The sequence below is a fragment of the Amaranthus tricolor genome, chromosome 1 (genome assembly GCF_026212465.1).
Source record: "Amaranthus tricolor cultivar Red isolate AtriRed21 chromosome 1, ASM2621246v1, whole genome shotgun sequence".
Lineage (NCBI taxonomy): Eukaryota > Viridiplantae > Streptophyta > Magnoliopsida > Caryophyllales > Amaranthaceae > Amaranthus > Amaranthus tricolor.
In genome coordinates this window covers 40,464,540-40,478,709 of record NC_080047.1, presented here as the reverse complement: position 1 = coordinate 40,478,709, position 14,170 = coordinate 40,464,540, and the positions used below count along the sequence as shown (strand labels likewise).

At 25.9% G+C, this 14,170-nt stretch overlaps 1 protein-coding gene across 2 annotated transcripts; it reads left to right on the top strand.

Moving 5' to 3' along the window:
- Positions 1 to 3,130: 3,130 nt before the first annotated feature.
- On the top strand, positions 3,131 to 13,897 carry LOC130814970 (homeobox-leucine zipper protein HOX11-like). Of its 2 annotated transcripts, none has more exons than XM_057681289.1 (4): positions 3,131 to 3,548; positions 4,216 to 4,601; positions 8,082 to 8,161; positions 13,161 to 13,890. In XM_057681289.1, exons 1-4 carry the CDS (start codon positions 3,245 to 3,247, stop codon positions 13,513 to 13,515), a joined length of 1,125 nt encoding a protein of 374 aa, XP_057537272.1. In that variant the 5' UTR covers positions 3,131 to 3,244; the 3' UTR covers positions 13,516 to 13,890. The 2 variants fall into 2 exon arrangements, with proteins under 2 accessions (XP_057537272.1, XP_057537263.1); XM_057681280.1 differs by having other exon boundaries at positions 3,145 to 3,548; positions 4,207 to 4,601; positions 13,161 to 13,897.
- The last annotated feature ends 273 nt before the right edge of the window (positions 13,898 to 14,170 follow it).

Genomic DNA, 14,170 nt, shown 5'->3' with positions numbered 1-14,170 from the left:
AATACTTGCATTATTAGACTTTTCACGCAGTCTAATGCACTAATTCAATTCTTAATATCTCTAATTATGTATGATAGAAATTGTTAAATTTGATATTTATAATTTTTACATTGAGACGAATCAAGTAAGATTCCACTTGACTATAAAATAACTTAATTAAAAATTAATTACAAATTTGAAAATAATTAATTACAAATTTGAAAATAATGAATAAATTAAATATTATATTGTAATAGTGTAAGTAATTTGGAATGAAGAAAGTAAGAAGATTATATAAAAAAAAAGGGAGAATACTTAAAGTACTTAACTATTACAAAAGTACTCCCAATTAATGCATGTCCAAACAATTTAATAAAGAAAAAATGATTTGTGGGGAAGGGTGGTATGATAAGATTTAGCCACTCCGCACCATGCAGTGACGTAATACTAATTAATACTAATCTTTTATAAAATATTATGTGAAGTACTTTTTTTATTATAATCAAATGTTTTCTTTGTTTTTTTATTAATTATTAAACTTTCTAAGTTTGTATTTTTTATTAAAGTTAACTTAAAATATGGTTAATTAAAAATTTGTGTGATTCATCTGTTTACTTGCTCTTTGTCTTTTTTGTTTGTCCACTTTATGAGAGAGAAATTTAAATTTAATTTGTGAAGTATATATTCAAGAAAAAATATATTCATGTGGGATTTTGTTATATTCGTCTTGATGCAAAGAATTTTAATATATAATTTTTACAATTTTTATTATGTGTACTATGAGATATCGAGTCTTAAAATTTACTTTGAAATACGTGAAAAAGTAAAGTGGACAAACAAAAAAAACAGAGGGAGCATAAATTTTTTGGCTCATTTTGTATGAGACCATCTCACGTTAGACAAACCTATATATATATATAATTCATTTTTCTAACTAATCAATTATGATTACTTTAATACTGTAAAAATTTATTACTTGATCACTTTAAGACAGTAAATTCATATTAGATTAGTACAATAAAAATGATTTCAACATGAAACCTTTTCAATAAAATATTTGTGTAAAATTAATTTCAATTTTTTATAATTTTAACGGAACGCAATTAGAAATATTTGAGAAGTATAAAATCAAATGATAATACATTGTGTTAGAATAGGAAATAATATAATATTAAGTGACTAATAAAGATTTAATCAAGATGATTACCTTCCTAAGTAATGAATAAATATTCTCATCAAAAAAAAAAGTAATGAATAAAATAAAAATCAAAGAAATCTAAAACAAACCGTATGATACAGTTGTGCGTATTTATAATTATTCACGTGTGTTTGTCAACCAGGATTTGTCGGTCAATCTTTATTATTCCTTCATGCTTCTACTTATAATGAAAAATTAATTTTAAATTAAGTTAAAGCAAAATAAAATTAAATAAAATAAAATCATCCTTCACTTACTTTTCCTCCACCCTCGTCTTTAATACGCATTGTATTTTTTTTATGTTTTAAAAATATAATTATAAAAAATTCATTATTCGTCCCAAATACATCTTAATATAATTGTTTATTTTTTAATAATTTGACCATGTATAACAAAAAATATTTATTCTAACTATATGTGCTTTCATTTTAAATTTACTATAATAGAGCAAAATAATTTTAATTTATAAGAATTGAGTCTTTGTATCAATCGGAGAAAGTATCGTTTTTCTTAGACAAGATTATGAGTTTAATTCTTAAATAGTGCTCTCTCTTTATCTCATTTAATTTGCATATTTTTTTATTTTAATCCATATAATATGAATTTACATTATTTTTATTTTTAAATATAACCTCATTATTTTTATTTTTAAATATAACCCCATTCCTACTTGATGTTCACTTTCTATATTTCTTCTCTATTTTTATAATTTTCTCCCTCTATGACATAATTTTAGTTCCATTTGCACTTTTTAGTTTGTCAAAGCACAACTAAATCATTATTATTTTTAATTATATACAACTAAATATATAAAGTCATTATTAATAAAGTACACATTAAAACAAATCAAATAAGATTTTATTTGACTATATTTTAACTTATATACTCAAAATAAAATACTTCTTCCATTCCATTCCTTAAAGGTGTTCTCATTAGTCATTTTGAGTGTTTTATTTGTTGTTCCTAAAAAAAATTTCATTTGTATCATAAATTTTAGACAAAAATAATCTTATTCATCCTTATTTTAATATTTTAATAAACTTTATGCTCTTTACATATCCTTCACTAACTTAATTTTAACATCTTTGTATTTTTTATAGAGATATAGTCCCCACATATTTCCCATTAAATTTTAAAAAATAATTTTTAAAGTTCTAGTATTTATATCTTTTCCAATAACTTTATTTTAATATTTTTTAAATATTTGTAATTTTTATTTTTTTAGTTTTCTTACATCAAATTTATTATTTAATAAAATATATATTTATATAAATAATTTTATATTTTATAATTCCTATAGATATTTTTGTAAGAACTACATTAAAAAAAACCGAGAGAGTAACAATTAAGAAATCACATGTTGATCCTAAACATAGCCATAGTCAACACCCAAATGAGACTTTTTTTTTTTTATAGTTATAATGTTTGTTTTTTCACGTAATTTAATGCACTAATTTAATTTTTAATATCTCTAATTATATAAAAAAATTATAAAAATTTAATATTAATAATTTTACAAGGAGACGAATCAAACAAGATTTCACTTAACTATGTTTTAACTTATATATTAAAAATTAATCACAAATTAAGAGTGATGATAAATAGTACTCCCTCCTATTCACCTTAAGAGTCCCATTTGACTTTTCATGGATTTTAAGGAGAGGTAAAAGTGGGACCCTAAGGGTAGGAAAGAGAGTAGTATTATGGATTTTTTAATGTAAGGAAGGAAAATTAGTATGGGTAATGGAGGGTATAATTGAAAATAGGATAAAGCTACTAAGGGCATAAAAGTCAAAAACCCATATCAAAAATAAAAATGGGATAATTAAGATGACTTGACTATAAAAGAAAATGAGACATATAAGCTGAATAGGAGGGAGTATCATTTTGTCAAATGTTGCAAGTAATATAAAAGGTATAAAAAAATATACACCCTATATATGTAACAGAACCCTTTTAGGGGATTTGGTGGTGTAGACAAAACATTCAAAGGTCGTCTTCTTTCTTTCTTTCTTTTTCCCTTCTCTCTCTTCTTTCTCTCTCTAAAACCTTAAAAAAGATAAAGAGATGGAGTTAGCTTTGAGCCTGGGAAACAAAGGAGTAGTCGTTGAGAGTAATAAAAGTGTGGGCTTCTGCATGGGATCATCATCAGTAGGAGCAAGATCAACGGCTGAGAATAAAAGAGGAGATGGTGAATATAATATTAAAGATGATGATCATGATCATCATGAATTAAGAGATAACGTGGCTTCTTCTTCATCGTCAGATCCATCACCATCACCTCTTCAACTTGATCTCTTACCTTTCTCCCCTGTTCCTCGCTCTACTCAACCTCCTCATCCTCTCCGCTTTCCTTGGCTTCCTGATAACTGTAATTTTCCACCCTTTTCTCCTTTTTTTTTAAATCTTATTTTTCAAGTAAAAATACATTTAAGTTCAATTTAAGCTTAATTTTATTGATATTTATTTTGGGTTTATTAGAAATAATTTTCTTAAATATTTTTACCATTTTTTGGTTTATTAGTTAATTTTAATTTAATTACATTTAAATTAATAAAAAAAACCCACAAATGTAAATATGTTATACACCCTCTTTTTAGGTGACTTTGTCTAATTGATTTTTTGTCACCATACTATTCACTCTTAATTTATAGAAGTATTTTATTCTTAATCTATTAATTGAAATATAGGCAAAAAATTTTTTTTGTTATATTTGTCTTAACGCAATAAATATTACTGTAAATTTTTTATAATTTTTAATTATTCACGCTTAAAAATATTGAAGTTTTAATGTGCTTAAATTAAACGAGATACTTTTTACATTTCATAATACTTATTACTGGCAATGAAATGAAAGTAAGTAATTAGGTAAATTTGGTAAATGAAAACCACAAAAAAATTGTAAATATTAATGGGGAAAAGGAATTTTAACCCAATAGTTAAAGAGAGTTGACTTGTAATACTATACAATTTAGTAAAGTTTGTCGTTTTAAAAATAAATTGACTTTTCAAACGCTAATATTGTGAAGTGGGGTCAGTGAGTTCAGAACCGGGTTCATCAGACGGTCCAGGGTCAAAAGCAACAGAAGTGAACCGGCGTGCAATAGTGGGACCCATGACGGAGGAAACGGAGGAGCAGTCGTCGCCGAACAGTGGAACGTCGTCGTTTATGGAGTTTTCACTGTACACTAATAATAATAATAATAATAATAATAATAATAATAATAATAATAATAAGAGTGGAGGAGGAGGAAAAGGAATAATGATAAGGAGGGAAAATGGGGAAGAAATGATGGGAATAACAACAACATCAAGAGGAAGTGATGATGAGGAAAATGGATCAACAAGGAAAAAGTTAAGACTTTCTAAACAACAATCAGCTTTTCTTGAAGAAAGCTTTAAAGAGCACCATACTTTGAATCCTGTAAGTCTGGTTTTTTCTCCTATTTTTTATTTTAAATTAATTTATTGAATAATTTACAAATCCAAGCTTTAAAGCTAGTATTTTTACAAATTACAATTACAATTTTAATGGTTTTTTTTTTAATTATAACTACGAAAGAATTAAAATCTATAACATTCATACCAAATCATATATTTTACCATTTCACCCAAAATTGATAATACTAAAATGGTAAGAATTATTTAATTTGGTCTGAAATTTTGATGACTGTTCGCATAAAATAAACATTGGTACGTTAATTTGCAAAAGTCTTAAACTTTAAAACTGTAATTTAAAAATTATTCTAATTTATTTTAACACGTTTAAATTCATACTCTTATATTAACACAAATCTAACAAGGCCACGTACTTTATTCGTAAAATAAACTTGAAAAAATTTGTTTTGGCATTCGCAAAAGACACAAATATTTGAAAATTTTAAAGACTTCCTTTTTATGTTGCATAATACTTATTATATTTGACTTTTTACGCGAATTAATGTATTATTTTGATAATTTGTATATTAAATTAGATACATCAAAAAATTATTTAAGTTAATATTTATGAAATTATGCAATTAGATGGTTCAAATAAAATATCACTTCACTATATTTTTTTTATTTCGCTTTATAAATAAAAAATTGAATTATATTTGAGTTGGAGAGCAGCGCTTTAAGATTCTGACTAGATTCTATGATAAATTAAATTAAAAATTACATCCCATAAATTACGTTGTACGTACACCATCCTTCAGGGTCCGTTATTGGTTTAAACCTAGTTACATTTGCACCCACTTGTATGTAGTAGTTAACTAGGGTCGGTTTTCTTCAACATTTACACTATGTTAAGTCAACCAAATATACCATTTATATTCTTTAGAGTATCATTAATCATTTTGACGTTTATTTAGATTTTATTTTTAATTTATAAGTTAGAATAGTTAAATATTTTTTATTTGATCTGTTTTAATTTGAATTTTAATAGTATTAATTAATTTTATCGAGAGATCGTATATATTTATTATTATTTTCTCTCTCCTTTTAAATTTGCTATGTAAATACTTCACGAAGAAATCAAGAAAAATGAGACAAAAGTAGATAATGAGATTTTGTATAGAAATGTCTGGAATGATAATTAAAAAAAATAATGTAAGTCATGGCTAATAATAGAAATAAGTTAAATTAAATGGAACAAGTTTATATTTATTTAAAAGGAGTAAATTTAATGGGAATGAAGTAGTATTAGAATGAGGGGGTTATTTAACAATTATTGTTGATAGTTAGTTCAATTGACTAATTTAATATTTAATAGCGATTACATTAAGTATTTTAGATTTTCATCAGTAATTAAGTGTACCAAATTAGTGATTACATTAAGTAACTTCTTCATTCTAACCTAAAACCAAATAAAAGGTATGTTGAAAGCTATTTGTAAAATAATTATAATTTTTTATTTTTTATTTTTTTTTAACTAATTAAAAAGTCAATAATCACCCAAAATTCATTTATTAAGGGGTTAGCCTATTTATACCAAACAAAGCCAAAAAAAAGTTAAATAATATATACTACTAATTATTCAAGAAGGCAAAGAAATTAAAGGAGGTATGAAAAGGGTGGTCCAAATGCTAATTGAAATGAATAATAATTGTGAATAATCATAAGTTGAATTTTTTAGATTATGCTTTATAGTACACGCCTTTCCTAGTATGTCGTAGGACTACCTAGTTTTCTTGATATTACTCCCTCATTAAAGAAATAGCTCTAAATATAATAAAAATAAAAAAATAAGTTAAAATGATAAAAATATAAAATGTATATGAATAAGATAAAAAGATAAATTAATTTTGAGAGCAAAAATTTTAAAAATAATATGAGTCCTATTAAAAAAAAAAAGCAAATTCAACGAGATAAGCTAAAAAAATTTTAGGACAAAAAGAGTATATATATTTATATTTAAATTCTATATGCTTTTTATTCGCTCTGTCCCATTAAATTGATTTTTACAAATTCTTGTGAGAGGTGGTCTTTTTGAGAGAACATTTCTAATTGGGCTGTCACAAAAGGAAATATAGAGTATGTTTTTTTGGTAGACATTAAGATTTAAGAATATTGTGAGTAGTCATTTAGAATATTATAATGAATTACTCGGTGGGTATTAAGTATATTGTAAATAGGCGTTAAAGATATTGTAAGTAGGCATTAAGGATATGGTAAGTGGGCTAGAAGACTAAGTTTCTTGGTAGACATTAAGAATATTGTAAGTAGACATTTTAAGTACTTTTTTGGGCATTAAATATATTGTAAGTAGACATTAAAAATAATGTAAGTCGATATTAAAGATGGAATAAGTTGACATTAAAATTTAATAGGTTGGGACTGGAAGATATATCTCTCAGGCAACCGACGGATTAATTTCTATACATGATATCACAAGGGGTCATGAGTTTTTATTATCCACCTTTTAATTTTAATGTTAGATATGAGAGAGCTAAGGTGGTGCTGGATCCACACTTTTATGTCAAAAGATTTTCTATAAGTGGACGTGTTAAAATGTATTATATATTATGAAGTTTCAACCATTAATTAATTTGGCTTTAGTTGAATTTGTCTCATATTTTTATGTAATTATTTTTCATATTTGTAAGTGTTAAAGCTAATCACTTTTCAATTACGTCTAATCCAATAGACATAAAATAAATACTTGTAATTAATTTTATAGGAAAAAAAAAACCTCAAGTCGATGACTATTGCTTGTGCATCTAAAGTCTAAACCATTGATTTTTCATCTTAATTTATTGTCATTTATTATGATATTTATGGAAAACACATGTCTCAAATGAGGTCACAGTGCATTCTTCTGAGTTTACAATATTTGACAAGTGTTCCAAGCTTAAAGAGACCTGGTCTTGCATTGGGTTTTTAATTTGCCCCTTTGGAATAATATTTATTAATTTTATTGACAGAGGGCGGAGTAAAAATTTTATAGATTCTTTAAAGGCTTAATACAATTTTAAAAATTATAATATTTTTCTAATAATATTGTATTTTTAAACACTTAACATGTACTACGAAATTTAATTTTAAGTTTCCTAATTTTTTTTGAGGCCCTGTACGGTTGAACATGTTGAACATACTCAAAACCTCCCATATACCATTGAAAATAAGAAATATAATTGAAAAAATTATTATTAATAATTTTATCTTTTGTTAATTTCAATATAATAACATTAACTTTTAATTAATAATAAATAACACCAAATTAACATTGTTTTTTAGAGTATTCTTAACATGTTAAAAACTAAATTATAGGTTATATGACAAAAAAAGTAAATTATTAACAAACAAAAATTAGTATTATTCTATGGAAACAGCTTCAAAATTGATTAATTTTATACAAAGTTAATTAAAAGTTAATATTATTATAGAAAAATTAACGAATATATAAGTGGAAAAATGGGTGCAGAAGCAAAAGCTTGCATTGGCGAAGCAGCTAAATCTTCGCCCTCGTCAAGTAGAAGTTTGGTTTCAGAATAGACGAGCCAGGTACATACTATACTTTATTTTATTTATTTATTTATTTATTTATTTTTATTTGAAATTTTTGTATGTTATAAATGTATATCTATTATTTTAAATCTCACCCTACTTAAACATTAGACTTTGAGATTTGAAAAGTTTGTAACTATTAAAAAAAAAATTACATAGAATAATCTAACTTTTTTATAATTTTTTCACAATAATCTCACATATTGATTGACCATGAATAATCTCAACTTTAAAGGGTATTTGCCTAAAGTAAACTTAGGTAACCCGATAACCCGCTATAGTTGGTAATTCATAAAAAATGTAAATTGAAAAGTAATTTAAAATTAGAGAAACATTTTGAAAATTTACATAAAAAATTCTAAGTAATAGAAAAAATCATAAATTTTTTTTCAATTTTTTTTCGATATTTTATTTTGATTTTTTTTAGAAAAATAAAACTTGCTTAGGGTCTAAAAGTGATGGTTGTTTTTGATGGGTGGGCTTTTAAGCTAACTAAATAGTTAGTTGTTTTGAAAGTTGTTGTGTTAAAAAAGGTTTTAGTTATAGAAAAAAATAGTATAACAAATCAAAAGCCAACATAAAAGACTAACAAAAATTATTTTTAATTTTTTTAATATATCATATTTGCAACCAGCTGAAATACCATTTACTTTTTTTTTTTTTTATTATTTTCTTTACCTTGGATGGAAATTGAGGGATAGATGGAGTTTTCATGGTTAGTACTAATAGTTGTCTCATGTGGTTGAAATACAAAGATGGTAATAAAAACAAAGGAATACTCCTTGGCAGTAATGTGTAGTGGTATGAGTAGGTTATGAGCGTGAATACCTCTAAGCCTATAGTTTGGGCTACAATACAAATACCCCTCCATACTAATAATTTTGCTCCATTTACTTTTTGACATTTAAATTAAAGACTAGGTTATTATGAAATAAGAGAAAAGTTAATAGAATTATATTTAAACTAAGGGAAATTTCATATGGTAGTATTGAACTTTTATAAAATATCATTAGTAGCATTTTTGTAAGATTTTTTCACATGATAGCATTCAGTTTATGCCTTATCTAACTGCAGTAGTATTTTTCGTTAAATTTTTATTAATTTCCGTTTAATTCACCATTTTGACGTTTCTACAATTAATAAGGGATAAAAGAGAGAGATTGAATTGTGTGGAAAAAAATATAAGAAAGTTAAATTGTATAGATGAGATTAAAAGAACACGAAGGATTATTGTCTAAAATTAAAAAAAATATAAAATAAATAGAATAAATTAAAATGACAATTGATACAAAACAAAGCCGGTGAGAGTGTAGAATACTAGTAGAGTACTAATGAATGAATGATGTGTTTACAAACACCTTTTGGGAGTAGAGCAACTTTAGTAGCAACAGGAAGACAGGTCTAGTAGTACATCTTTTTATACACCACTTTGCATTATTTGTTCCTTCCCTTTTCTCCCCAATGATCAGACACATGTACTCAATGAATCTTCATTGCTATACAACCTTGGGTTCCCCATATCCATTATCTTTTTCCAGCCTTTACTGTCATTTTCTTTTAGTGTTGGATAATAGATATTGGATAGATATATCAATCCATTCTTGTGCTTCACCTTCTTATAAAGGGACTTGTCTCTATTGGATTTTTCTCTATTCTTTATTATCATTCCTGTTTGGATACGGACCGCTATTTTTCTCCCCCATGACTTAATTTATGACCATTTATATGTTCTTCAACCATATATCCTTCTTTACCACTATGTTATTTGGATATGATTTCTCATATATGAGGGTATTTAGTTTTCGGGGTCATGTACGGTTGAGCATTCCGCACATTCCAAAACCACTCATTTCCGAATGTTTAATAACTAATTTTCAAATGACAAATTTTAATCTTAAAGTGATTAATTTTTATAGTATTTATCCCCTTAAATTGATTACTTACAATCTTAAAATAAAATGTTTAATAACCAATCTTAAAGTGACAAATTTTAATCTTAAAGTGATTAATTTTTATAGTTTTAAAATGATCAGTTATTCTCTTAAGTTGAATACTTATAATCTTATAATAAATTGATTGTATTGACTTATCTCATAATGAGATGGTCTCATACAAAATAAATTTTTTAAAACTTTATGTCAAATCTTATTGTTTGCAATATGAGATAGTAAAAAGCAAAAACTATTTGCTCATTGTATTATACAGCATCAAAATATGCCAAAAAAAATTGTTTTTAAAGACAAATATATCTTCTTTTGGTAATTGTCTATACTGTTCACATGTATGGTTTTATGTAAGATTGATAACATTTGTGATGTGATATTGTAAATTGTAATTTTGTTGTGAGGCTTCATATACACATATATAACAATAACACTTGACATGTGATATTGTTATTTAAAGCAATTAACAATTTAGTGATAGGAAGTGTATGGTGTCATTCCATTATTATCTTTACCTGCTTCTCTGTTTTTGTATTTAACTGCTTTAATCTGTTTACTAGGGACTGGACTAGCTATTGTCTCTTACTTGTATTATTGTGATTTTCATCTTTGTTTATTGAGTTAGGGTTTACTACTCCTACCCTTTGACTTACCATAATTGAATAATGGCGTGTTTTAAGAAAACGTGGATATTTGATAATAAATAAAATAAGTGATTGTGTTTAAATTGTAGATCAAATAAAACGCGACTAAAAATGTAAGAATAAGATTAAAAGAAACTGATAGGTCTATTTTCAAATAAGAAAATGATTCAAAATGAGTATGACGGAGAAAGTCGAAATTATTCTTGACCTAAAGCTCAATTAGAATATACTTCCCTTAGTTAAGGCAAGGAAAATCTATGATCGGTTTTGTATAGGGTATGACCTGAGTGATTTGATTAATAGTTCTACTAATAGTTTATTTAATTTGTAATATATGATACATAACATAAGAATAATGACCTTTGAGTTGGTTAAACATATTGTATTCATGTGGAGTTTAATGTTCGACCACTTATTTTATCCTAGTATTCTAAATTTGCCTATTGTAAAAAAAAACTATATGATCTTTAATAGGACATACTACTTAAACTTAAGATCTCATATCCGACACACATGCGTTCCTAAATGTTAAAAAGTGCTAATCACGGGAAAATTTATTCAAATTTGAGTGTTTAAGTGTCCTACTCGTTTTCTAGTGTTGTTAAGAATCGAATACAAATAGTTTTATTTTTAATAAAAAGAATTTATGTTTCCTTATGGTCTATTTTACAAAAATAGTTTATTTTTTATTTTTGTATATTTGTGTTAGGGTATTTATTTCATGGGAATAAATAGGTGGGGAAAATAAGCTCATTATTAATTGTTTGAATAAAAAGAAAGAAAAAAAGCCCTAATGATAGTTCTATTTTTAAATAATTGATGCATTGGTTGCTAAAAATGAACATAAAATAAAGGGCCTACATATTTGGTTTGGACCATCACATTATAAATTATTCACTGTCCCAAATAAATAAAAATTCTGCTCACTTCTTTCTGCTTCTTTAATATTCAACCCTTTTCAGCTGTAGCTTATGTCTTTTTTATCTGCAAATATAAAGTTTATATATACAGTGGTGATTTCATAAAAACTTTTTAAGTTGGTCAAAACGTAAAAATAAAGAAAAGGAATTACATTTGCAATATATTAAAAAAATTGACTTTAATTATTAGAGGGATTAAAATTAATAAAACTATTTAATAATTATAATCATAATAAACGGAAATTCAAAGTTTAAAAAGATTTTAGGCCGATCCTAAAACTCTCTAGCTCCGCCCAGCCGTACATGTAAAAAAAATAGGGTATGAGAATTTTTACTGCCAAATAATGAAAAGCTGTCGATTTTTAAGAAAATATTATTATAGCTTCGTATTGATTAAGGTTTTATTTTGTTCACTTTAAAAGAAATAAGTATTCACTGAAAATTAACTTTTAATCAGAAAAAATTAGTTACAATTAATTATAATTAGTTATAAATAGTAAAAATAATTTTGATTAGTATAACTTAGTTATAATGTATAACTAAAAATCCGTTCTAATTAGTAAAAATCAGTTTCAATTAGTAAAAATCAATTGCAATCAATAAACATCAATTATGATTTATAAAGATAAGTTTCAATTAGTAAAAATCAGTTAAATCAGTAAAAAGCAAGTGAATTAAACATCATCGGATATAACTTCAAAAGGTTTTCAATAGATCTTATTTTTGCACATAGTATTAGTTAGTAGTATTATTTTTCGATTTGGTACATTTTTTTGGATCTATTACATTTCTATAATTGCTCATCAGGAGTCATGCTCTTGTTTTAGTACTCACATACTTCCTCCGTTTCGTTTTAGTCGCTATATTTACATGGGCACGAGAATTAAGAAAAGTGATTGACCAACACTGTAGCTGATTGTTTACTTTATAGAGTATAGTATTTTATTATTGTTAATTGAAAAAAAAAGGAAAAATAAGTTGTTAGGTTACTTTATAGAGTATAGTATAGTATTTTATTATAGAGTATAGAGTATATAGTAGAATAAAAATAGGAGTATGTAGAATTTTAAATGATTGTTTTATATCTAAAAACGGAAATGTAGCAAGTAATATGAAAAATTGCCAAAAATAGAAAATGTAGCAGGTATTATAGAACGGAGGAAGTACCTCTTATTTTCATATAGATTTAACTTTCTCTTTTTTTTTCCTATTCTTTCAACATGTACTTGTAGAAAATAAACATTACAAATGCGAGTAATAAAGAATAATAAAGAATAACTGGTAAAAAAAATTGTAGGTGCAGCTAAAAAAGGGAGAAAGTATGTAATGAAAGTATTTATGATGGCTGTATGATAAAGTGCAGCTGTTGGAATCAAATCTTTGTGTTATATTCATTGGGATATGATATGATATGAAATTACATTACATTACATTACATATGAGTAAATGTTAAAAGCAGTTGGAATGTGGGAATTTGATTATGACACAGGACCAAATTGAAGCAGACTGAGGTAGATTGTGAGTATTTAAAGAGGTGCTGTGAGACTTTGACTGATGAGAACAGGAGATTACAAAAGGAGCTTCAGGAATTAAGAGCCTTGAAAACTTCCCAACCTTTCTTCATGCAACTTCCTGCTACTACTCTTACTATGTGTCCTTCTTGTGAACGTGTGGCCCCCACTTCCACGTCCGCCGTTACTGTCGCCGCCTCGTCCTCTTCTCCCGCCACTCCTTCTGCCTCCGTCAAACCCGCCACGCCTAAACGACCTTCTCCCGAGACCACCAATGGAGATATCACTTTGTCTCTTGGCAAGCCTCAGCCTCAACCTCAGCCTGCCTCGTGATCAAGATACTTTAATTTATACTTTCTTAGTCTCGGCCCTTTTAGACGTAACAATTTTAATGGGACATTGGAGATGGGACAGAGGGAGTATATTTTATGTTTTTTTTAGTCTTTTTATTATTGTACAAAATCGAGATTTTCCTTATTATTAATTTTAAATTATTTTTAGTTGGATTCTTTTAATTTTGGACAGTCATGGTAGTAGATATTGTGTTTGTTGTGTGGTTGGATTTGCTAGTTTGTGGTTTTGTAGAGAAGTTTTAGATGCTTCAAATCTTTAAAATGGACTAATGATATAAAAAATTATTGAAATTAAAGGTGTTCTTAATTTGGAAAATAATATTCCATTCTTTTTGACTCTCCCTTTTGATAATGTTGGAACTTTTATTACTTGTACTTTACTCATTTTAACAATCGTATCAGGGTTTTTCAAAGAATTTAAGATTCAAATGCTAATGGTGTAAAAATTGAGCCTAAAAACTAAAATAAACATATTACTCTACACTCTAGAGTTTACAAATAAGAGTACATAATATTATCACGTTGATATTATTTTTTGAAAAATATATAACACAAACCTATAAGTGTTGAAATAGAGTACATAATTCTTTCACATGGAAAAAAAAAGAAAAATATTTTTAAAATACTAGTACCAT